A 27,301-nucleotide genomic window follows, 5' to 3' on the forward strand; every position below is an offset into this window, starting at 1 on the left:
AAGTTCAGTGCCAACTCCCACATTAATGAACAGTGTGGTTAAGTAAAAAAGTCCTCATGGAAGGAATCCTGCTCACCTCTCAGGACCCCTCAGAAGTGTGAGCACAAGAAAAAGCTTTATTCAGGTTTTAGGGTTCTCTCCATCCTGAGAGCTGTTCCTGAGTTATACCACAACAAGAAGTGAGATAACAAAGAAAGTACGTTGGCGGGGAGGCCACAGGGACCCTGCAAAAAGCCAAACTGTTTGACGGTAGCTTAGAACACACACTGCTCTGGGGAATCATTTGTGTGAGCTGATGACAAGATTCTGTTTTCTAACACAGGACATGCAACATAGTCAACACACTATGCTTACCGCAGTTAGTGTGGCAAAACACCCTTCTGTCCTACAACACAATTAATTCTGTCTCATGAATGATTCCTGAATATTCACCGCAATGCCTAGACTCGGAAGCATGGGAAGTGCACATTGGAACTCGCTTCCACTTGCATGGGCTTGGACAAACGCAAAGCATCAGAAACTGTTCTGGAACTCAGCTCTGTTCGGAGCTTACCGCCGAGCTGCTCTGGCTATCTGAAACTGAGAACTATCTTGATTTGGACGCAATAGCACTGATCCACAGGGGAGAAAAAGGGGAGGTCACCATCTCCCTCATAACATGCTTGTACAACACATCACCCTGCTTGTCACTTTGAACCATCCCAAGAAAAAACGGAAGCCGCATTCCATAGTCTCAGCAAATGATTTCGTTCTGTTTCCACCTCTGTCTTGCCTTGTTTTTCTCGTCTCCATGATTTCGCTTTTGATCATGAATCATGACTTTTTTTCCTACGGTAGTCAGAGTTTTGTCTATAAAGAGAGAGAGAGAGAAAGAGAAGACATGAAAATGATTTAGCAGAACCATAAATGTTTCTCTTCTGTGGTGGGTGGATTTAATTTTTACAGCATTCTGTAATTTGAAGCATTTGTGGCTTCTAAGGGGCTATGAGCATCTCTAAAGGAAAAGCGCTGTGGCTCCTTTAATAAATTCCATAACTGTTGTAAGTTGTCAGGGCCTTCATATATTTGCAAATCAGCCCCACATAACCCATTTAGAAATTCACTTTTATGATACAGCTGTAGCCAAAAAACGGTGCGACTCTCAAAAATCCTTGCAAATACTACTGCACTTGCCCTACTTGAAAAGAGTAACGATGACTACTAATGAGCAGTGTTCTCCCCTTCAGACCGAGGAGGGCGCATTGCATAGTAAGCCATGTGTGCAGACACCAGGAGGGCCTACCTCCTTCATTTCCTTCCCCCCAGGTTCACAGGAGTGGCATGAGCCATGGCCAAGTCTTGGCCAACAGCTGAGGGAAAGTCTCTTTTTGCTTGGCATAGAGCCACCTTCCCTCTCGATCCACACTGCCCTAACTCTATACCTTCACGAAACTTGGCTTGCCAAACTACACCCTTGTACTCGAGAGCTAGGTCCGTGGGGTTCCAGGGCCAGGCCCTGCACCTCCAGCCTCTGCCTCCCCATCCCATTGAAAGTGCCCCTCTCACTTGACCACCAAGACCCCACAAATGGGTTTTTCCCAGTGACAGGATCCATCTCTCCAGACGCCATCCCTCACTTTGTCCCTAAGGACAAGACTGGGGCCACACTTCAGCTCAGGCCCACGCTCCAGGCTCCTGGGTACCCACTTGGCCCTCCTTGCTGACCCCAATCTACCCAGCTCCCAGGTTCTGCTAAAGATGTGTCCCATCCACATCTGTGTGCCCGCTTCTGTCCAAACTCTCTTCTCTGTTTTGAGTAGCCCCAACCCCACCTCCACCCCTGCCATCCCTTTCTGTTAAAAGCTTTCTCTCTATTCAAAACCCACCCAGATTATCGCTTCCTTCATAAATGTCACCATGGGTATTTTCTTGCTAAAACATCTCCCCAATGCTTATTTTTCTTCTGTACCCATCTGTACTGCTTGATTTTACTTTGTGCTATGTGTATTTACTATCTATGAAAAAAATTTTTTAAAAAGCAAGAGAGGTCAATTGCCTGCCTTTCCTACTTTAGAGAGACAATGTAAAGCATGAAGCAAACAAGCTATTATTATTAATAATCAATGATTTCATAAAACTAAAGTGCTGCATTCCAGCTAGTTAATACTATGGTGGGGAAAAAAAATCCAGGAAATAGCAAACTTTTTGTTTTTTCTGTCGTTAAAGGAGCATCCCACCACAGATATGCAGGGTTTCGGGGGACGTGATGCTTCTTCCCAATTTCTACTGGGACCCATTTTGTTTGCCTTTTCTAGTCATTGGTTCCATGAAGAAAAGGTAGAATTGCCCTGAACTCTGAAGCCTCAGCACGAACCCTGGAGCAGCTGACTGACAAAACTCAGGACCGGAACCCAAGGCTGCTCCACGGGGACTGACCACTGCAGTGGACGGGGGTCCTGAGAGTCTCTGAAGAGAAGGACCACCCCCAAGCTGAAGAAGGGTGCAGGAACGGAAGAGCTACTTGAAAACAATCTCATGAAATTCTTTTATATGGAAGTACTTTAGAAACTGCTTTTCCGTATTGTTCACAATAACGGTGTCAAAGAATGAAAGCCATCAGAATGTGATGCTTAAAAAGCAATTTACAGCAATGCAAAAAAAAAAAAAAAAAATCCATGAAGTTGACAAATTGAAAAGAAAAAAAATCCCTCCTTATCACATTTGGTTTTATATTACCATTATTTGAATACTTGTGAAAGGCATGCAAAAACTATAGAACAGTAAATTAAAATACCACTGTAGTGTTCATAGCCTTTTCTCTCTATTCACTCCCTACCCAAAGGAAGAGTTCCAGGTACCTGCTGGACTCCCAAACCTCTTGTTATGTTGATCGAGAAAATGAGAAGAAATGGGTAAATAGTTGAAAGTGGCGATACATATATTGTTTACACAGATAAGGAAGAAAACTATTACATAGGAGAAAAAAATAGAGCCAAGAAGGTGGAGTCGCGGGGGCGGGGGGCGGGGGGGGGCGGGATAAAAGAGACTAGAATCCCAACAGCCGGGGAGGGAGAAAAGGGCTGAGGAGATCAGGAGGAGGAGGCCTGAGTCTCTAGCTGGCCCAACAAGTATGAGTACTAGAGAGAAGGGTAGGGAAACAAAGGCCTCTAACAAGGTTTACTACGAGCTATGGATTGGACACCACATCATTTTTCCAGAGATTCTAGTAGAGTTATTAGTTGTTTTGGGCTACCCATCTGGTGTGTACTTGAATGCTAATGTGCAGAGTGTGGACTGTGTGGCTTATTCTGGCCACATCTCACTTTCTAGACCTAAGTCACTTCTGTCAAATGAAAGCCATGGCCAAGATGAGTGGGAAGGACCCTCTCAGCTGCAGTGGTCCACAGTTCTCTGGTCTATTCCTTCCTGCCAAGTATAGTGAGGAGGAACATCTCCTCCCCTCTCAGGATTAGCACTAATCCTCTCTCTCTCACTCGCTCTCTCTCACCCATGTCTTTCTCCTCAACTTTCCAACATGAAGATGTCTCCTCTACCTCAGATTTAAAGCCAAATCTCCATTTGACCTGGTGACAACTCTAGTTACAGTACTGTCTCCTACCTTCTTTACAACGACAAGTTCATTACCATGTGGATTACGTGGGAAAGGTCCGTTTCCTTATCACCACTGGCGAACCCAACGCCCTCTGCAACTGCTTCCTGGGAAGTCAAAATGCCTCCTATACCAACGCAACAATCCTCCATCAGTTCTCAACTCTACAATGGGCAGCACTTCCTAAAAACTCTCTAGCATTTAGTCTGTGGGAATCTGCTTCCTTTATTTATCAGTACAGGATGGGTCATCAAAAAAAGTTTCATTGGGTGTAAGAGTAACAGCAGTCAAACTGATAATTTTTGAAGATATAAGGACATGGTTTGAATGTTATTAATAGAGAAAGGAAGAGAAACATCACCTTGCTTGTCATCAAGCATATCAAAGGCAGTTTATCAGCAAACTAGTCTCATCTTCTGACCAAGCACCTATCTTTGGCTTTCAGAATTCTGGTGGGTAGAGGACTAAAATCTACAGAATTCTGAATTCAACTGTGCTATGCTTAGTAGAAGACAAGCTAGCTACTGATTCAGGAAGCTCTCTGAGATACTCTTTAAGAAGCTCCATAAAAAGGGTGGAGGGGGTGGGTGATGAAAGGAAAACAGTGATAAATGACCTTACAGCACAAACTCGGGCCTCTCGGGCCTCTCGGCAAGCTTCAGGGCCTCGTGCATGCCTGCAGCCGAGAGCTTCCGGTTGATATTCCGGTACTGGCACTGGAGCAGGCTGCGATAGGTGGTCCTCAGGTCCCGATTGAAGAAGGCATATATAAAAGGGTTAATGAGAGAGTTTGCATAGCCCAGCCACAGAAATGTCCTCTCCACCCACAGCGGGATGCAGCTGCAGGCTGTGCCGCAGATGAAGGGTCTGGCTGTCGAGAGGAGGAAAAACGGCAGCCAGCACACAGTGAAGGCCCCGACGATGATCCCCAAGGTGGTGGCTGCTTTCTGTTCTCTCTTAAAGATGGAGATGTTTTTCCTTTCGTGTTTGAGGAGTCTCGAAAGGTTGGCACACTCCTCCACCTCCTTCTGGAGCTTCACCATGCCGTTCAGGGAGATGATGCTGTCCGGCGGGTGCAGGCGCGGGAAGCCGGGGAACTTGTGTTTGGCGGCGCTCTTCCTGGCGGCCTTGTAAATCTGATAGTACATGAAAAGCATGACGGACATGGGGATGTAAAACGCCACTGCAGTGGAGTAGATCGTGTAGCCAAAATCTTGGCTGATCAGGCACACCTTGTCATCGTTTACGTTCTGAGCCCACCCAAAGAGCGGGGGCAAAGTGATGGAGGCGGAAAGAAGCCAGACAGAGAGAATCATCTTCGCCATGCATTTCCCATTCTGCCTCACAGGGTACGTTAGCGGCCGCGTGATTCCCAGGTACCTAGGAAAGAAAGGGAAAAAGGACATGTGACTGCAGCGATCAGGACTCATCAACTAGGGAGTACCAGGAGTCAGGTGCTAGGCTCTCTACCTAGTAGCTTCACTCCTCACAACAGCCCTTCCACATAGGCATCATTATTCCCATTTTGAAGAAAGGCAGGGCTCTGCGACGTCACCTATTTTATTCCAGGTCACACAATTAGCTAGAGGCACTGCCAAGATTCAGTCTAAGAGCCCTCTGCCTGTAATGCTACTCCATGCTCTTTTCATACCTTGTAGCTTCTTGTATTCCATGTAGTCAATGAACTAAAGATCAAACATCCGCCCGCCCCCTATGACCACTGTCACCAAAATCAGCCAGGAACAAAATGTCAAGCCTGATGCAGGATGTTGTGACACATCCTCACGAATTAACCAAGGTCTAGCACACTCTGACATTATACACCCACTGCTCAGCTGTCTTATTTCAGGCCAGCTTTTAATTCATTTTAACGGCTCCTTAGTACAATAGCAAAAGAACTTCTTTAAGATGGCAGAGATTTGTAGATATTTATAAAATCCTAAGGTTTTAGAATGGAAAGTAGCAAGTGATCATTCTTTTACCCCCAGAAAATTCTCACACAAGAGTAATGTCAGAGGAACAATCTATAAAATAAAAACAGCCTGCCCCCACATCTCTCCTCTTGAGAAGGCTCACAAGAAAGGGCACCAGTCTGAAAAACAATAGGTAAACCCAACATTTCCTCTGTGCTTAGTTCTACATAGAGAATAAATATTTCTCTGTTTCTGTTATCGAGGATTTATAATGCAAAAGAGACACGGCAAACAGAAAACATACAGTAAAACATTTACCAAATGCTTAATCATTTTTAGCTGTCTGAATTTGTTTTCTCCTCTGTGTTTAAGAGTCTTGGCTTCTATTTTGGGAGGATTAAAGAGCACTGGAGAAGCCAAGACAGGTAAATTAAGCTGGTCATTTTGTTGTGTTTTTCTTACTTCATTTGTGTATAAAAGATATGCTCTTGAAACATGAAAAGGAAAGGTACAGAGAGTTCCCAACTTACCAACGGGTTATTTTCAGAAAGTCTGTCAGTTGGCAGGTTGAAATTTTAAAAATAATTATTTTTGCGTTAGAAATATCCTCTCATGTTATATAAGCTTAAATTATTCTACAAAGTCAAAAATCATTCTTTCACAATGAAAATGAGCATCATTGCAATACTTACAAGGAAAAACTGAAATACAGGAAAAAGAAATGTCAGATTTGCTTACTCATTGAAAATCTCCATCCATTTCTTCAACAAATATTAATACAGCTCCTTCTACATGCCAGGTGCTATTTTAAATGCTGGGGATACGGCAGAGAATAAATCACACAAAAATCTACACGGCACATGGGGAAATCGTGGAAGTGCTGACCAGACGGACTGAACCTGGTAGGGTTGCCGCAGGCCCTCCCAGTCCCTTCCAAGGAGCCAGGCGTTAGTAGCGCCCATTCTTCAGTTCACAGCCTCCGCTTTCCCTTTTCCTTGATGAAGCTGACCCACAAGCACTATCCCTAGGTTTATCAGCTGTCAGTAGGATTACGTTTTGACTCCCAAATAGAATGATGGAAAAGAGGGCGGTTTCCCTAGAGTGCAAGAAAAAGAGCTGAAAGGACAAGAAAAGAGAAAAGGAGGGAGGAAGGAGAGAGGAAGGGAGGAAGAGGGGAAGGGAAAAGAGAGAGCAAGAGAAGGGAAATGTGAAGTAAATTTTGCCTTATGTGGAGTTACCTTAAGTCATCTGACTTTTAAGCAAGGGGGGGAAAAATTAAGACTTTTTTTAAGTAACCAAGGAAACCCCTGAAGAAAGGTGTTAAACTGATCCCTGCCCCAAGACTGAATGCGAACATTCCATTAAGAGGGGGAAAAAAAGGTTTCCTGCGTTTCCCTTTCTTTGCTTGGCTTCAGGAGTTCTCTCTCTGGTTGGAACTCCTTTGCAGATCTTTCTTTTTGGACCTAGTCCTTGCTGTCTATCAATTCCAGCGGATGTAGCCCTTCTGGCTCCTTCCTTGTTCCAGACAACCTTTGCCAAGACTCGGACTTCACCTTTTTACCTTGGACTTTGCCTGTTGCTTCAGGCATAAACTGCTCGTTCCCAAGGGTGGATCTGGCTTCCAGGATACCAACCCAGACTGCAGGTTCAACAGGAAGAGTGATTAGTTCATACAGTTCCCCAGGTAGCCACCAGATGGCATTGTCAGCTGAGAAAATCTTAACACCTACGGGATTGGGATGGTGGGTAGTTAGCAACGAGTGCTTGTTGGAAGGAAGAAGTAGCATTACTCGTAACAAGACAAGAAGTTAGATTTCATTTGCCAGGTTATACAAAGAAATTAGCAAGCCTCGGATTCACAGCCTGGTAAACTATTCTTGAGGAAGACAGCTCAGTTTTCCCTTCCATCCTTCACATTTTCTTTACCCAAACAGGAACCAATATCATCAGACTTAATTAAATCAAGCCTTTCTGCAGCTCACATAAATGATACAGAATTCACAAAGATGAATCCTGGGAGATTAATTAATTGAGTACCAAGGACATCTAAGAATATTAAATAATCTCATATTAGGAGCAGCTTATTCATCTTAATATACTTAGCCTGACATATTACATTTCACTGATGTGACATTGGTCCATATTTGGTCCTTCCTGAATGTACCAATTATATTCCATAAACTCTCCTATTTTACACCCCACTCTTTAATGTTCTCAAGTCATGTCCTACACTAAGGAAATTATATTTACTTCATTTATTTCCTGGGTACCACTTAGTGAGACTTTTGAAATCTAATATCAACCAAAAGATGATTAGAAAAAAAGTAAGTACTCATTAGAGTGTCTTGAAATAAAATAAATAAACAAAAGTCAAACTTTAAAAAAAATGATTGGAAAATATTATAGAAGGAAATAATTCCATTCAGAGAAAAAAATTAAAAATTAAAATATCTAGAAAAATCTATCAAAATGGCCAGGGCCTAAATAAACAAACATAAAATGCTACCAAGGGAACTAGGAGAATGCTTGAATCCATGGGGGGAATTTTTTTTTAATAAGAAAATCCAGCATTACAAAAGTGCCAATTTTCCCTCAATTAATTTAAAAATATTGTACATCTCCAGCAGAAAAATATAGCAAGGCTTTTGTTACTTTGGCCAAATGATTTTTAAGTTCACCAAGTAAATATGCAGAAATAGACAGAAAGCCTGAAAATGAATTTAAATGAGGGACTACTTAATAGTCATAGGGATGTAAAGTACAACATAAGCAATATAGTCAATAATCTAGTAACTATGTATGGTGTCAGATGGGTATAAGAGTGATCAGAATTATCACTTAGCAAGGTATATAATGTCTAATTACTGGGGTGTACACCTGAAATTAATATAGTATAGTACATCAACTGTAATTGAAAAATATGATTACAAATAATTAAAGGAAATGAATAAAATAAAATTAAATTAAAGAACACTTATCCTAGAAATAGTATAAAGCCACAGAAATAAAATCTCAATAACAATTATTCAGAAATAAACAGATAGATCAACAGAAAAGAACAGATCTCAGAAATACATTCAAATATATAATGAAATTTAATATGAGTCATTTTAAATTGGTAGTAAAAGACTGAGTATTCATGAATCTGACAACTGGCTAGAAATAAAACTGGCTTATCTTTGTCCTTATTCAAAAATGAATCCAAAACTATCAGACAGAGAAATTAAGAAAACAATCCCATTTACAACTGCATCAAAAAGAATAAAATACCTAGGAATAAATTTAACCAAGGAAGTAAATGACCTGTACTCTGAAAACTGTAAGACATAGATGAAAGTAAAAGAAGAAGACACAAATAAATGAAAGTATGTAACATACTCAAGGACTGGAAGAATTAATATCATTAAATTGTCATACTACCCAAAGCTACTACAGATTCAATGAAATTCCTCATTAAAATATCAATGGCATTTTTCACAGAACTAGAGCAAATAATCCTAAAATGTATATAGAACTACAAAAGACCCTGAATAGCCACAGCAATCTTGAAAGAGAACAAAGTTGGAAAAATCACACTCCCTGATTTCAAACTCTGCTACAAAGCTATCATAATCAAAACAGTAGGGTACTGATACAAAAACAGACACATGGAATAGCCCAGAAATAAACCCACATTTACTTATATGGTCAATTAATCTACAAAAAAAGAAGGAAAGAATATACAATGAGGAAAAGACAGTTTCTTCAATAAATGGTATTAGGAAAACTGAACAATACATGCAAAATAAAATAAAATTACTTTCCTACCACATATACAAAAATAAACTCAAAATGAATTAAAGACTTAAAGGTAAGACCTGAAACCATAAAACTCCTAGAATAATACATAAGCAGTAAACTTTGACATCAGTCTTAGCAACATTTTTTGGTTATGTCTCCTCAGGCAAAGGCAACAGAAGCAAAAAATAAACAAATGGGACTATATCAAACTAAAAAGTTTTTTGACAGTGAAGGAAACTATCAACAAGACAAAAAAACAATCAACTGAAAGCAGAAGATATGTGCAAATGATATATCTAATCAGAGGTTAAGAACTCGTATATCTCAACATAAAAATAATCAAATTAAAAAATGGACAGAGCACCTTAATAGACATTTCTCTAAAACAGACATACAGATGGCCAAAAGACACACAAAAAGATGCTCAACATCACTAATTATCAGGGTAATGCAAATCAAAATCACAATGAGATATCACCTCACAACAGTCTGAATGACAACAAATAACAAGTACTGGCCAGGACATGAAGAAAAGAGAACCCTCATGGGCTGTTGGTGGGACGGACTGTAAACTAATATAGCCACTATCAGAAACAGTATATTTCCTCAAAATATTAAAAATAGAACTACCGTACAATCCAGAATTTCACTTCTGGGTATTTATCTGAAGAAAGCAAAACAATAATTTGAAAAATTATATGCATCCCTATGTTCATCTCAGCATTGTTTACAACAGCCAAGATATGGAAACCTAGGTATCCATTGATAGGGGAATAGATAAATAAGATATGATACAGAGAAAGGCAAATACTGCATGGTTTAACTTCCATGTGGAATCTAAAAACCAAAACAAATGAACAAAAAATGAAACAGAAACAAACTCAATAAACACAGAGAACACACTGACTGTTGCCGGGGTGGGGGGGAGGGGGAATGGGCACAAAAAGGGAAGAGAATAAAGAAGTACAAGCTTTCAGCTATAAAATAAGTTACAGAGATGTAACACATATCATAGGGATTATAGTCAATAATAATGTGATTACTCTGTACGGTGACAGATGGTTACTAGACTTATTACAGTGATCACTTTGTAAGGTATGTAAATGTTATCACTCTGCTGTACACCTAAATTTATTTTAAGACTGTATGCCAATTATAACTAAAAATACATTTTTTAAAAGAAAAGGAAAACATGCTAAGAACTCAAAAGACTTTGTGCAAAGGCCATGATGGGGTTAGAACCTGAAATAAAATGTTTAGTGTGAAAAAAATAAATAAATCCCAGGTGAATTAAAGATTATCATACAGAAGAAATTAAACCCTAAGACTACTATGAGGAAATATGGATGAGTATTTCTGCAATCCTGAAAGGACAAAGGTCATTCTTAACCATGACACAAAAGCCAGAAACTATAAAATGATCTATCAATAAATTTTTGACAAAAATTTTATACATAAAAACAAAACTAAAAAATAAATGACATTTAGTTTAATTTAGAAATCACTATGTGCAGAGTTAAAAGTCAAATGACAAACTTGGACTTATAGTCCAAATAATATTTCAACATTCAAAGCTCTCTGTATCTATGATTCTGTCTCTGTTGTTCTTGTTTGCTTAGTTTGTTGTGCTTTTTTTATTCAATTGTTGATAGGTGTGTGTTTACTGCCACTTTATTGTTCATAGTTTTGATCTTCTTTTTCTTAAATAACTCCCTTTAACACTGCATATAATAATGGTTTGGTGATGATGAACTCCTTTAGTTTTTTCTTTTCTAGGAAGCTCTTTATCTGCCCTTCGATTCTAAATGATAGCTTTGCTGGGTAGAGCAATCTTGGCTGTAGCTCCATGCTTTTCATGACTTTGAATATTTCCTGCCAGTCCCATCTAGCCTGCAAAGTTTCTTTTGAGAAATAAGTTGACTGTCTTATGGGAACTCCCCTACAGGTAACTAGCTTCTTTTCTCTTTCTGTTTTTAAGATCCTTCCTTTATCTTCAACGTTTGGCATTTTAATTGTGATGTGTCTTGGGGTGGCTTCTTTGCATCCATTTTGTTTGGGACTCTCTGTGTTTCTTGGACTTGTTTGACTATTTCCTTTCACCAAGTTAGGGGTTTTCCTTCATTATTTTTTCAAATAGATTTCCAATTTCTTGTTCTTTCTTTTCTCCTTCTGGCACCCCTATGATACAAATGTGGGAATGCTTGAAGTTGTTCCAGAGGTTCCTTACACTGTCCTCATTTTTTTTTTTTTTTTGGAGGGGGTTTAGGGGAATGGGTGAAGAGGTGAGGGGATTAAGAAATACAAATTGGTAGTTACAGAATAGCCATGGGGATGTAACGTACAGTATAGGAAACAGAGTAGCCAAAGAAATTATATGCATGACTCATGGAAGTAAACAATGATGTTGGGATTGCCTGAGGGAGTGGGCAGGTGCTGGGTGGAGGAGGGCAAAAAAGAAAAATTGGGACAACTGTAATAGCATAATCAATAAAATAGAATTTTAAAAAAAGATCTCTTACAGGTCAGTAAAAAAAAAAAGAGTACACCAATAAAAATATTGAAGCAAATAAACAAAGAAGAAATAAGAATATCCAATAAGCACTTGGAAATATGTACTTCACTAATAATCAGAGAGATTATTACTAATAATCAGAAAGTTTTATTTTTTTTAATTTATTTACTTTTTAAATACATTTGTCTCTGCCTCCCCCCCACCTCTTTCCCTTGCCCCCTCCCACCTTCCCTCCCTCAGCTCTTCCCCTTTGGTTTTGTCCATGAGTCCTTGCTATATGTTCCTTGACTTTCCCCTTCCCTTCCCTTTCCCTGCCCCCCCCCCTTTTCCCTCTTGTCTCTGTTGATTTCTTTTCCTTTCAGTGTTGCTGGTCATATTTTCCTTACATCTTTGCATTATTGGTTAGGTTCCGCTTATAGGTGAGATCATATGGTATTTGTCTTTCGCCCCCTGGCTTATTTCGCTTAGCATGATGCTCTCCAGTTCCATCCATGCTGTTGCAAAGTTTAGTACTTCTTTTTTTCTTTCTGCTGCGTAGTATTCCATTGTGAATATGTACCATGACTTTTTGATCCAATCATCTACTAATGGGCATTTAGGTTGCTTCCAACACTTGGCTATTGTAAATTGTGCTGCTATGAACATTGGGGTGCATAGGTTCTTTTGTATTGGCGTTTTGGTGTTCTCAGGGTATAGTCCCAGCAGGGGAATCGCTGGATCAAAAGGCAGTTCCATTTTCAGCTTTCTGAGGAAATTCCACACTGCTTTCCATAGTGGCTGCACCAGTCTGCATTCCCACCAACAGTGGACTAGGGTTCCCTTTTCTCCACAGCCTCACCAGCACCTGTTGTTTGTGGATCTGTTTATGATGGCCATTCTGACCGGTGGGAGGTGGTACCTCATGGTGGTTTTCATCTGCATTTCTCTGATGGTTAGTGATGCTGAGCATCCTTTCAAATGCCTCTGGGCCCTCTGTATCTCCTCCTTAGAAAAGCATCTGCCCAGGTCCTTTGCCCATTTTTTGATTGGATCGTTTGTCTTCTTGGAGTAGAGTCGAGTGAGTTCTTTATATATCTTGGAGATCAAACCTCTATCTGATGTATCATTAGCAAATATATTTTCCCATACGGTTGGCTCCCTTTTCATTTTGCTGATGTTTTCTTTTGCTGTGCAGAAGCTTCCTATTTTGATGAGGTCCCACTTGTTTATTCTTTCCTTTATGTCCCTTGCTTTAGGAGACATATCAGTGAAAAAATTGCTGCGTGGGATATCTGAGAGTTTCCTGCCAATGTTCTCCTCTAGGACTTTGATGGTGTTGCGACTTATATTTAAGTCTTTTATCCATCTTGAGTTTATTTTTGTGTATGGTGTCAGCTGATGATCCAATTTCAATTTTTTGCATGTAGCCATCCAGCTCTCCCAACAGCATTTGTTGAAGAGGCTGTTATTGCTCCATTTTATGCTTCTGCCCCCTTTGTCGAATATTAGATGTCCATAGAGACCTGGGCTTATTTCTGGGCTTTCTATTCTGTTCCACTGGTCTATGGGTCTGTTCTTGTGCCAGTACCAGATTGTTTTGAGTATGGTGGCTTTGTAGTAGAGTTTGATGTCCGGTATTGTGATCCCTCCTACTTTGTGTTTCTTTCTCAAAATTGCTGCGGCTATTCGGGGTCGTTTATGGTTCCATATAAATTTTTGAAATGTCTGTTCTATTTCTGTGAAATACGTCATTGGTATCTTAATAGGGATTGCGTTGAATCTATAAATTGCTTTGGGTAGTATGGACATTTTGAGGATATTAATTCTTCCAATCCATGAGCACGGTATATGCTTCCATTTATTTGTGTCTTCCTTAATTTCTTTTTTCAATGTTGTATAGTTTTCTGCATACAGGTCTTTTGTGTCTTTGGTTAAATTTATCCCTAGGTACTTTATCTTTTTTCGTGCTATATCGAATGGTATATTTTTTCTGATTTCTTCTTCTTCTATTGCATTGCTGGTGTACAAAAACCCCTTTGATTTCTGAATGTTGACTTTGTATCCTGCTGTTTTGCCAAATTCACTTATTAGGTTAAGGAGTTTTTTGGTAGAGTCTACAGGGTTCTCTATGTACACTATCATGTCATCTGCAAACAATGATAGTTTTACTTCCTCCTTTCCTATTTGGATGCCTTTTATCTCTTTCTCTTGTCTGACCGCTGTGGCTAGGACTTCCAATACGATGTTGAAAAGAAGCGGTGAGAGCGGACATCCTTGTCGTGTTCCCAATCTTAGTGGGAAAGCTTTCAGTTTTTGCCTGTTGAGTATGATATTAGCTGTAGGTTTTTCATATATGGCCTTTATTACGTTGAGGAATGCCCCATTGATTCCCATTTTGCTGAGTGTTTTGATCATAAATGGGTGCTGTACCTTGTCAAATGCTTTTTCTGCGTCTATCGAGATGGTCATGTGGTTTTTGTCTTTTCTTTTATTTATGTGATGTATCACGTTTACTGACTTGCGTATATTGAACCATCCCTGCATCCCTGGGATGAATCCCACTTGATCGTGGTGGATAATCTTTTGAATGTATTGCTGGATGCGGTTTGCCAATATTTTGTTGAGGATTTTAGCATCTATGTTCATCAGCGAAATTGGCCTGTAGTTTTCTTTCTTTGTGGGGTCTTTATCTGGTTTTGGGATCAGGGTGATGCTGGCCTCATAGAAGGAGTCTGGGAGTCTTCCCTCCTCTTGGATTTTTTGGAATAGTCTGAGAAGGAGAGGGGTTAGCTCTTCCTTAAATGTTTTGTAAAATTTTCCTGGGAAACCGTCTGGCCCTGGGCTTTTGTGTGCTGGGAGTCTCTTGATGACTGCTTCCATTTCCCCAGCTGTTATCGGTCTGTTCAAGCTTTCTGTTTCTTCCTCCTTCAGTGTTGGAAGATTATACTTTTCTAAAAATTTGTCCATTTCATCAAGATTTTCAGATTTCTTGGCATATAATTGTTCATAATAGTTTCTGATAATCATTTGTATTTCTGTGGTATCCGTTGTTATTTCTCCTCTTTCATTTCTGATATTATTAATTTGGGTCCTCTCCCTTTTTGTCTTGATGAGTCTGCTTAAAGGCTTGTCAATTTTATTTATCTTTTCAAAGAACCAGCTTCTGGATTGGTTGATCCTCTGAATTGTTTTTTTTTGTCTCTATGTCATCCAGTTCTGCTCTAATCTTGACTATTTCCTTCCTTCTACTTGCTCTGGGATTTATTTGTTGTTGTTTCTCCAGTTCTTGAAGTTGTAGTGTTAGGTCTTTTATTTGAAATGTTTCTATCTTTTTTAGGTAAGCCTGTATTGCTATGAACTTCCCTCTCAGGACCGCCTTTGCTGTGTCCCATAGGTTTTGAACAGTTGTCTGTTCATTTTCATTTGTTTCCAGAAATTTTTTGATTTCTTCTCTTATCTCACTATTGATCCATTCATTGTTTAATAGTGTACTGTTCAGTCTCCATGAGTCTGCAAGTTTTTGAAGTTTCTCTTTGAGGTTGATTTCGAGTTTCAAGGCCTTGTGGTCTGAGAAAAAGTGTGGTATTATTTCAATTTTCCTGAATTTGCTGAGGTTTGCTTTGTGTCCTATCATGTGGTCTATCTTTGAAAAACTGCCATGAGCATTTGAAAAGAATGTGTATTTTTCTTCTTTGGGATGTAAGGTTCTATATATGTCAGTTAAGTCTCTTTGATTCAGTGTGTCATTCAGCGCCACGATATGTTTATTAATGTTTTGTTTGGAAGATCTGTCCATTTTTGACAGTGGGGTGTTGAAATCCCCTACTATCAGTGTGTTGCTGTCTATATCTTTTTTGAAGTCATCCAACAATTTCCTTATAAACTTGGGGGCTCCTATATTGGGAGCATATAAGTTTACAATGTTGATGTCTTCTTGATAGATTCTTCCTTTAAGTATGATAAAGTGGCCCTCTGGGTCTCTCTTTATGGCCTTTGCTTTGAAATCTACTTTGTCTGATACAAGTATGGCAACGCCAGCCTTTTTCTCATGTCCATTTGCTTGGAATATTATTTTCCGTCCCTTTACTTTCAATCTGTGTAGGTCTTTTGCTCTGAGGTGGGTCTCTTGTAGGCAGCATATGTGTGGGTCATGTTTTCTTATCCATTCAGCTACCCTGTGTCTTTTGATTGGGGCATTTAGTCCATTCACATTGAGAGATATTACTGATAGAAACTTACTCATCTTTTCTCTTTGTACTTGTGTTCCTCTCTGTTTCATTCTTTTCCTTCATCTGCTTAAACCAGTCCCCTTAGCATATCTTGGAGTGCTGGTTTGGTAGAGATGTATTCTTTTAGCTTTCTTTTGTCTGGGAAACTCCGTATTTCTCCTTCTATTTTAATGGAGAGCCTAGCTGGGTAGAGCAGCCTTGGCTGTAGGCCCTTGCTTTTCATGGCTTGGAATATTTGTTGCCATTCCCTTCTGGCTTGGAGTGTTTCTGTTGAGAAGTCAGCTCCTAGGCGTATCGGGGCCCCCTTGTATGTTACTTTCTCCTTCTCCCTTGCTGCCTTGAGGATTCTCTCTTTGTCTTTGACATTTGCCATTTTAATGTAATAATCAGAAAGTTTTAAATGATGACAGAATTTTTGGTCATTGTCAATGTTTAAGAAATCCAATGTTGAGGAAGTGTGAAAAAACAAGCACTCTATCATTTTCCTAGTGAGGGATTCAACTGATTCAACTACAATGACAGTCTGGAGGGCAGTTTGGCCATTGATATACATAAACATTTACCTTTAGACTAAGCAATTGGACTTCTAATAATTTGTCTTAAGAATATAATTGTATAGTTGCAAAATGATTCATGTGCAAGGAAGTTAACTAAACACATAATAGAGGGGGAAATATACAATATAGTATCTTTCAACAGGAAATTAAAGCATATATAGACATTAACTAAAACTTATATATATGTATAGATGGCATGTAACCAATGATGTACTTATCTATTTATAATACAAAAACAAAAATAAAGTGAATAGGAAACAATGTCTAGCATGAAAATACAAATAATATTGTTATATATTAATCTTTTTATGCAAAACTAAGTCTTTGCATGAAAGTGTGAGGGGAAGGTGGGAGGGGGTACACAATGTCTAAAAGATGCCTAGAAGAATATGTACCAAAGTGTTAACAGCAATTTCATCAGAGTTGTAGAGGTCTGAGTAGTTTTAAATTTTTTCTTTGTGCTTTTTTATGCTTATTTTTTTTTAAACTGTGAGCGTGTAAAATGTAAGAAAAAGAAAATGAAAAGAAAAAGAGCTCATGGACATGGTCAACAGGATGGTGATTTCTGGGTGGAGGGGTATGTAAGGGGACTAAATGGTAATGCAAAAAATACAATAAAGGTTATATATTTAAAAGAGTAATAAAAGATAACCCCACCATTTTAATCTAAGAACAAAATAAAAGATTCAAGAGGATTCTGTGATTTCTAAGTTACTTAAGTGATTTTGGCAATAAAGATGATCTGGTTCATAAAATCTTTAAAAAGCTGATAATTAAATCTTAGATTGTTTTTATTTGATTAGCTTTTCTAAAATGTTTTATTACACTCATAAATTCACACAAAGGAAACAGAGCTCACTGGCATTTTTTAAATCCCATAATTACTACATAAAATAATACTGGTATTCAGGGAAGTGTTTGTCCAAATCACACATTCGTTCTCCCAAATCTTGTATGGCATAAATCTTACCTTTGAGGGAGAGAAGAGGGAAAGGCAACCTACGTTGATTCTGAATATTCCCTATTATGCCTGGCTAATATTTGTCACACTAACATTTTATGCTCACTGTTAATTAGAATGTGGGATGCTTATCAAGCCTTAAGACTTTAACTTTAAAATGCACAGAAGTATTAAAATACAGTAAATCTCAGAGACAAAGGCACCAAAGTATTATATAATTGAGAAATGTATGCAACTCACATTAGGAGTTCCATTAAAGTAGGGGTTTGGAGAAAAAGAGTATTAGGGAGTTATAATCTATATAGAGAGGGATTAGAGAACAAATTAACTCTGCTGCCTGTCTTCCTTTCTAACTGTATATAAATTATAGATAATGGTTCTTTAATTAAATGATTTCTCCTGAGTTTTGTTGCTACAGAATAATAATTTAGGGGGTAAAAGAAACTGAGTAGAATTATTCTGAAATACAGTGGTTTTTTTTTTTTTTAGTGTTAGACTTAAAAAGAGCTTGCACATTAGAATACCTCTTCTATAAGACCTCCCCCTTCATGGCAGGCAAAACTCCAGCCTCAATGAGTGGTTCCCAAAGTTGTCAGACTATCAGAATTAGCAAGAAGCTTTTGAAACATACAGATTCCTGGGCCACCATCCACAGATTTCTTTTGAGAAGGTGTAGAGCCCCAGGACTTTGTGTTTAGGACTCACTGTTCTGGTTTTTAATCCCACGTACCACCATCAGAGTAGCTTTTCCTCATTCAAATACAAAGACTACATTTCATATAAGGACTTGACTTTTACTTTATATATTTCATCTTAATCATCTGCTTCCAGTTTGGCCTAACAAAATCATCATGAATCATGTTTCATTATCTCAGTTATTAGCTCTATCCCCCAGTACTTTGCTAAACACAAGTAAAATAGGCATGGCTTTTGTCTTGATCAAATTGTACATTTTTTTAAAAGGCATAATATACGAAGTCTGTCCAGAAAGTATCCAGCCACGTAGAGCCATTTATTGAAGAAGATACAAGAAATGTTGTACATAGAACAAGGACTCCTCAAGTCCCCTTCAAAGTATGCATCTTGGGACCTCACACAGTCCTCCCAATTGCCATCAGCTACCCTGTTGTGTTTTCCTGAATCTCATCCATGGTCTGAAATCTCTTCCCTTTCAAAGGTGATTTTAGTTTTGGGAAAAGCCAGAAGTCACAGGGCGCCAAATCTGGGTTGTAGAGGGCTAAGTCACCTGGGTGATTTGATGTTTCGTGAAAAAACTCTGCATGACATGTGATGCATTTGCAGGCACATTGTCATGATGAAGCTTCCAATCACAGTTGCCCATAGCTGCAGCCTTCTGAACATCCAAATAGTTTCCGTGGAGGAATGTTCAAGCTTAAGGCAAAATTTGATGCAGATTCATTGCTCAACTCGCTCAGTTATTTTGAATGCAACAGCCACACAGTACACATGGTCAGTCAATGGTGTCTACCACCCCCACTGACCAGTACAGTGAACTTATCATTGTTCATGCATATGCATTCCAGTCCACTCTCCTTTGTTACCAGGTTACATCAATATCATGCAAACCTGCTCTTATTATATTAACAATGGCTGGACTTTTCTAGACAGACTTTGTATATGTAAGTATATGAATACAGATATGCATAAATTTATTTATGAAACTGAAACAAAAGTTTCAAAATACCATACTTACCACTATAACTTGCAATGCACTCTCTTCTATTGTATGCTATTCTACTTCAGATTTTTAAAATTCTGATTTTAATGCATTAAATTGATTTCATGACCCAATAACAGTTTATAACCCAAAATCTGAAAATAGGTCAGATAATTATATGCGCAATGGAGAAAAATAACGCAGGGGAGGGGGACTGAGAGCAGATGCACTGGGAGCAAGCTGCAGCTCAGCTCTGCCTTGCTACCGGGACCTCAAAGCCCTTTCATCTCTACCTTCCAGAGTAGGTGTCTGGACCTCAGCTTCTCTAAAACTTGAGACTACATTGTCTTTAGGTTGGAGATCCCACTATCACAAGCAAAGGTTTCCTTTATTCAGTAGCACCCACACCCTCCCCCTGCAGGGGCATAAGGAGCACTGGCCTTGGGCCTACGCCACTTCTCTCCGCTAGGGCCTGGCTTCTAAATTCATTCTCTCTCTCCCCAGTGCCGTCTCTTTTTGTTCTGTTCTACCTATTGATATAAATGTATTATAAATGTATATGCCTAGATGCCTGGGTTTACATATTATACTGCTAGCCCTCCATATCTGCTGGTTCTACAACCTTGGATTCAACTTAACATCAAAAATATACTAAAAAATGTTACTTTGTTGCTGATGTGTACTAGGTAATTAGGCCTGTGACGGCTTTGTCTGTACGGAACAGGTACAGGCTTTTTTTCTTGTCATTATTCCCAAAACAATACAGTGTAACAACTATTTTCACAGCATTTACACTGTATTAGGTATTTATAAGTAATCGAAAGATGATTTAAAGTATAGAAGGATTGCATAGGTTATACACAAATACTATGCCATTTTTTACAAGGGGTTGAGCATCTCTGAATTTTGGCATCTGTGGGGGTCCTAGAACCAATGCCCCTTGGATATCAAGGGACAACTGTATTCCACTCAGTCCTTCATAGTGATCATCCCTTTTCACCCAAGGTATATTGAACACATCATCTACCTCAGCTGCTTTTATTTACTACCCACCTACTTTCTTCTGATTCTCCCAATAATCTGGCTTCCACCCCTTTCACTCTAAAGCAGTTTACTTTAAAAGACCACCTCCATTTTTGCTAATTCAAATTGTTTTTTTTCTCATTTATGATAATTCTTGATTTCTCTTCTCTCTAAAAAAGACTGCCTAGCCCTTTTTGAAACACTCTCCAGTCTCAAATTCTGTGGCGTGGTTCCCTGTGCTTCTTTATATTAGGCTGCATGGAGAAGTACCCTCTCCACATTGTGGCTCGGCAATATTCAACATCCAGATAAAATGAAAACAACTTAAACCTTCTGTCAGGCAGATTAGGTTTGAATTCTAGCTCTATCCTTTGTACTAGTTAAAGTACTCTGAAAAATATACTCAGCTTCCTCAAGTTTTCACTACCATACTGTAAGAAAGGGGAAAAGAATACCTATGTCATAAGAACACGTATGTAGGCATTCGTTCAACCCACTACGTAACAGACACTCAAAAAACCCCAAAACCCCATTTTACAGAAAGCAATTGGCAAATAAGGCTGCAACTTGAGTCACTCCAACAGGAGAGTAAGAGGGCTGAAATACAAAGCACGTCAGAAAGGAGTAAGAATAAAGGGCGGTAATGCCCTAAATACAGCAGAGCAGAGCAGCACAGGGTAGGTGTTTGTGGAATTTACTGGCATGGGAGCCAGCTGGACCTTAACTAGTGAAGTGGCAGTATGAATGGAGAAAAGAAGGCAGAAGCAAAAGATAGTGTTGAAACAGAATAGACAAAACTTGGAGATGGTTTAGCAAGGATGAGAGAAAGGGACAAAGAGAAAGGAGTTAAAGGAGCCTATCAGCTTTCAAGCCAGAGTGACTGAAAGGACAGTGGGGCCATTCTCCGGAATAAGTGGTCCTCCTCAATCCACTGCCATGCACCGTCCGCTCCAAGAGGACTCTGAGACACCTTGTGCTGGGACCACAGATGACCTCTCTAGATTCAGGAGACATTCCTCCACCCTCATACTTGACAGCTCTGCAGCCTTCAGTCTGCACTCCCTGCCTCTTTTTTGAAACTCTTTCCTTCGTTCAATATCACCACACTCTCCCAGGCTTCCCGTCCCTCTGTCCACTCTTGTCAGGTCTTCTTTGCTGCCTTATCCTCCATTGTGGGGCCTTTATGCTTTGGAATTCCTTAAGGATGAGTCCCAAACCCACTTTTCCTCGAACTCTGTATTTCCTAGGATTTCTCATCCATTACCAGTGCTTCAAAAGCCTCTACTGGTTGATAATCCCAAAATTTGAATCCCCTGCCGAGACATCCCCATGGAGCTCCAGACCCCAAAATCCAAAGGCCTTCTTCACGTCTCTACTTTGGTATCTCTAGAGCCTTTTACCCACCACCTTGTTCAACAGACTTTTACTAAACACCTTCTATGGACCTGGCACCATCTTTACATATCCAAACATATTATCATCTCCATGAACTGAGCCGCCTCCTATTTTCCCAACTCAGTAAATTCATCTAAGGGGGTGGTCCAGAAACCTGGGAGTCATCTTTGACTCCTCATTCTCCCTCACCAGTCCCCTCCCAGTCACTAATCCAGTCCCATCTATTTCACCTCCTTGATGTCTCTAAAACCTATCTACCTGTCTCCATTGCCACCACTTTACAATCATTATCTCTCTGTGAATTACTGACATGCTTCTGAATTGGCCCTCCACATGTCTTCTTCTTCCTAATCCATTCTCTTTATGCATGAGGATGATCATTTCTCTTTTTTTATTTTGCAATGTGAGTTTAATTCATTGAATGAGTAACGTCTCCACATCAAAATTTAAAATATAATAAGGTGTATATTGACAAGTCTTACTTCAAATCCTGTTTCCATCCTCCTCATCCCTACCTCTTGTATGTATCACTTTTATTAGAATTGTGGGCACCCTTCTAGTTTTTTCTTTGTACAAATGCAAGCAAGTGGGAACAGATCCTCTATCTCCCACTTTCTTACACGTAATACAGCGTACTATACACACTATTTTGCACATCGCTTCTTTCACTTAACAATATATCCTCGAGATACTTTTACACTGGCACATTGAGAGTTTCCTCATGCTTTTTAAAAGCTGCATAGCATTCCACTGTAGGGCTTTGTCATCATTTATTTATCTAGTAATAAATAAATTATAACATAAATAAATTCAAACAACATCTACAACATTCTTATCCTCCTGTCTACCAATCAGAGACAAAAAGAAATCCATACTTCAAATGCAATCAGCTAGACATATAAAGAATGAAACACCCCCAACACCTTCCTTGGTGATGTGAACTCTGAAACTTAGTGTCCACCTGTGCTTTGGTTGCCGTGTGAAGAAAATGAAGGATGTTGTTGGCCAAGGCTGGTGTTCGGCTACTGAAGGTCCCACTGACACAGAGCACAGAACCAATGCTTCAACCCATTAGCCGAGAGCACTCTCAGGGCCTAGTTCACAAAAATTGTGCACTTGCTGGGGTAGGGGAGATGGTCCCTGAGCCATCCTTGCAGAAGAGACAAGAAGACAAGTTTCCTCAATGTACCTCAAGTTGCTACACTATTTGGATTTAATCTATTTAAAATTTAAAGTAGGATTGTTTTACTTCCACTTCAAGAATATTATGCATAGCAGTCTAAGCCTATCAATATTCAAGCTTTTTAAAAGTACATTAAAACATGGCACCTCTAGCTTTGGGTAAGATATTTGTATTTAATACTTTGATAACACCATTTCCTTTTCTTCAGTGAGTTGTATAGAAAGTTAGGAATTAAAATTACTCGATCTTTTCTTTGTTATTCGTTATGGTTGATAATTGTTAACTAATGTGTCCATTTCTATTATTCTTCCCTCAAAGCAATCAACTGGAAAATATATTTAATCTTGAAATGCATATTATGTATGCATACATATGCACAATTTCAATGTGTTTTCTGAACTAAATTGCTTATCTGATCTACACCTGTCACAAATGTTCATCTATTTCCACTGAAATAGAGTCAAATATAAATCAGCATATACTTACCTAAATGCATTTTCTGGTCTAAAGTTTTAAACATAATAGGCTTTAGACTTTACAGCTAACTATAACTAACTATATCCTTTACTGATTTTTTAGGAACTGTTTGTTTTCTACAGACCATATTTCCATTCTGTTTAAGAGTTTGTAGAAGAACAGCTTAAGACCACTCAGTGATTGTTCCCACCCATTCCACGGCCTGAGCAGCGGGGGACTCAGACCAGCCTTCAGTAGGAAGCTGCTGGACAAACACAGATGACACCTGCACCTTCAGACCAGTCTGCGGCCTCAGGTTGAGCAGCAGTGAACTTGGGAGCCAGAGTGGCCCATTCACCCTGACATGCCTCCTAGGTCACAGACTTTTCGGCAGCAGACTGCTCTTCCTGTTTCATCTCTTCAGGGTCACTGTAAAGTAGAGATCAGGCAGAACCTCACAGGAGATGGTGCTGCACATGCACAGAACTTCCTGGGCCAGCACCCATTACGTCAGGCCCACTGAGTGAGCCCCCTTGTTGTTGCAAGAGATAGCAATGTCCATGTAGCACAGAGAACAGTCTGTGTCACACAGAGCAGTGGTAGGCATGTTGTTAACATAAGACAACTCTGTGAGAGGCTGCTCAGCCCTGGGATCAGTAACTGCCAGAAGTCTCGGATGGGAAGGCTACCTGGATCTGGTTAATGAAGGTTCCAGGAGTAAAGCGGTCAGCAATAGGGGTGGCTCCGGTGGTGGCAGCAAACTTCCCCATAGCTTGCAGGCTGGTGTTCCTGGACGATATGGCAGTGACAGCCGCAGGGTTTTCTATGGCACGAGCTTCCAGCAGAAGCTTCTCCCAGGTTCTCTTCAGATTTATGATGTAGACGCCATCACTTTTCGTTTCGTAGATGTGCTGATTTATTTCAAAATCAAGGTCAGTGCCACCTAAGTGGGTTCCTGCTGCTAGGAATTTACGGACACCTCTCTTGTTCACTTGCAGTGTATCAAGGGCTCCAGACACTGAAAGTTTCCCTTTAAGTTACATGGGAACCGAGAACAATGTCGAATGGGCCCCTCTCTGGATAGCGTGGAAAAGACCATATACATATTTTAAAATAACTATGAGAACAAATGAACAAAAGCATTTTTAGATTTTGAAAACTGATGATAAAATATGTTCAAGACTAGAAAAGGAATTTAAAAAATTAGATTCCAAAATCCAAAGCAAAAATAAAACATTAACAGCAGAAATAGTTGGCAAAATAACAAACACCAAGAGTTAGTTCTTTAAATGAAACAAATAAAATTAAAAATGCCCTATATAGACTGAAATGAAAAAGAGAACAAAAGAAAAAAAGAAATGAAAATAAAAAGAAAATATCGTGTAAGAATAAAACTTTCAAAGTAAATTAAATCATAAAACAAAAAAAATTTTAAAGCTTTTGGTAGGAATTATAAATCATTATATGTATCAGAAAATCAATATTTTGGAAGACACTGCAACTGAAAACTTATGACAAAATTACCATAAGATAATTAAATAACCTCCTAAATTCAGACAGCATTAAAACAAATTCCTAAGAATAAAACCCTACATCATAATAGCATAATTTTTATTCTTACCTATTTAATACTTTAAAAAGCAATTAGGCATCAGGTATTTTGCTGGTTATTTATTCTCTTCTTTTATTCTAATCCTTTATTCTCATATTCTTTTAATGTTTTTCTTTTAAAATGGACACTATTCTACTAGTTTGAAATAATATTCAATAGTGGTAGCCTATATAAGCCGTTAATTATAGAGTCTAATGACTTAGATGTCTTCCTTTTTTCTAGGAAACATAAAATGTATCCATAGGAGTTGGAGATTATTCTTCTCTTCCTCCCCCTTTGGCCATTAAAAAGCCACCACAACTTGAGTCCAGAGGCTGTGTCTATTCTCTTCTTCCCCAGGCCCTCTTTACGTACCTATCCTAAAGCAAAAATCTTCCAGAATTAAAATTGCAGCTGATAAAATTTGTTTTCTACTTGTAGAGGGGAAAATTATATTTCTTTTATATACATATCTACACTTGTGTATAATGAAATATGGCATATATTTTTTCCTTTTATCCCAGAATGACTATGCTAAAAGGACAAGATGAGCAAAAATAATTCTGCCTCATGTTTGAATAATACTAAGACTTACTGAGTATACAATATGCCAGGCTCTCCGGTAAATACTTATATTGCAGCACTGCATTCAGTCTTTACAACCCTATATGGTAGTTATCATCCTCATTTTACAAATGAGGAAACTGAAGATCAGAAAGGTTAACTTAGTCTTCCAGATTCGCCTAGTTAACAAAGCCTAAAACTGGGCTTCAAACATGGGTTTTCTTGATTCCAGAGCTTCCTCTTAACCTATACACACTCTTCTACCTAATCGATTACAAAGCACATCCATATACAAGCTCTTGTATAATTTCTCTTTTCCATTTATGTTGAAGAACCATTGAAAGCGTAGTTGATTCCATATATTGGTTATTGTAAATAATGCTGCAATAAACGTGTATCTTTCTATTTGCAGCATGGATGGACCTACCGAGTATTATGCTAAGTGAAATAAGTCAGAGAAAGACAAATACCATATAATTTTACTTATGTGTGGAATCTAAAAAACAAAACAAACAAAAACAGAAACAAACTCATAGATACAGAGAATAAACTGATGGTTGCCAGATTGGGGCAGTTTAGGGGGAGTGGGCGCTGGGTGAAAAAAGTGAAGGAATTAAAAAGTACAAATCGGTAGTTATAGAATAGTCACAAGGATGTAAAAACAGCATAGGGAATACAGTCAATAGTATTGTAGTAACTATGTATGGGTGAGTACCAGACTTAATTGGGGGGAATTTCTTTGTAAGTTATAGAAATGTCTAACCACTGTGCTGTAAAAAATGAACTAATTATTTTTTTTTAAAGAAAGAGGAGTTGAAAAAGTTTAGAAGCCCTACCTCTATGTAGAAATTCCCATTTAGAGCACCTCCTGCTTTTGGTTAAAGCCATACATTGACAGAGAAGTCAGAGCGCTTGACACAGCCAGCGACATCGCTGGCTGTCCTGCCAGTTCCCAACGTCCTGGGGAGCTTCCCGGGTGTAATCTGAAATCGCCCCCGTACTCAGGAGACAGGGAGAGACCGTGGGAAAAGGAAGAGCGCTGAAGATAGGTAGGTGGCACGTTTAGTAAGCGAGGGAATTTAGTTACGAGGCTTGTCTTGGGTGGATGAAGATGAGTACATTTCCACACCCACCTGTCCGAATATTAAAAGATTATATAGAAGCCTTAACTGGGCTCAGTTACACACACAGGGGGCCCTCACTGGGTTTAGTCATGCGCCCTGTCCAGACAGCCTCATTATCACATTACTGTCTCCACACTGTGGCCTTGGGGCAGCTGCTGGGGTGGGGAAGACAAGCAGAGTACACATTCTAAAGACAGGGGTGGGGTGGGGTGGGAGTATCTGATTGTTGGGGTCCAGCCCTCACTTGGCTCCAGTGGTCTAGTGGTGGTCACATCTTCCTGATGACCTCCTCCAACATCAAGTGTTTACAAGTTCTACATTATGTTGAATACAAATGTGCCTTTTAATGGGTTCCCTTCCATGGGTGTCAAACTTTAGAGATACTGACATATGACAAGTATTTAAGTTGACATTTATGATCCTTTCACATCTTCTATTCAATTAGGTCATTTCCATTGGAGATGACACAACCCTGAGCTCAAACCGGAGTAAGCAAAAAGGCAAATGTATTATCTTGTGAATAAAAAAAGTTGAGGTTATGCTTCAGGAATGCCTTGATTCAGGGGCTCAGATGAGGTCATCAGAATCCAGGTGCCCTCCCACTCGTATCACTATGCTCATCAACTCTTGGGCTTCATCCTCAAGCTCGGTGTATGTCAATAAGACTGCCAACAGCTCCAGAGTTACATTTCACAAGGTTCGATCTGATTACAAGTGTTTGCTCTCTCTCAGCAAACTCAGAAAACAGTCTTACTGTATTTTATTGG

At 39.3% G+C, this 27,301-nt stretch overlaps 1 protein-coding gene across 1 annotated transcript in view; it reads right to left on the reverse strand.

Moving 5' to 3' along the window:
* Window positions 1-806: 806 nt before the first annotated feature.
* HTR7 (5-hydroxytryptamine receptor 7) overlaps window positions 807-27,301 on the reverse strand; it is a 74,158-nt gene continuing 47,663 nt past the window's right edge. The window contains exons 2-3 of the mRNA XM_054572465.1: window positions 4,211-4,969; window positions 807-849 (exon numbers count right to left, since the gene is read on the reverse strand). Coding sequence (XP_054428440.1) covers window positions 807-849; window positions 4,211-4,969 — 802 coding nt within the window. The remainder of the gene's footprint in view (window positions 850-4,210; window positions 4,970-27,301) is intronic.

This window comes from Pteronotus mesoamericanus, unplaced genomic scaffold (assembly GCF_021234165.1).
Source record: "Pteronotus mesoamericanus isolate MK-2021 breed Mesoamerican mustached bat unplaced genomic scaffold, CSHL_Meso_final contig_24, whole genome shotgun sequence".
NCBI classification, from domain to species: Eukaryota; Metazoa; Chordata; class Mammalia; order Chiroptera; family Mormoopidae; genus Pteronotus; species Pteronotus mesoamericanus.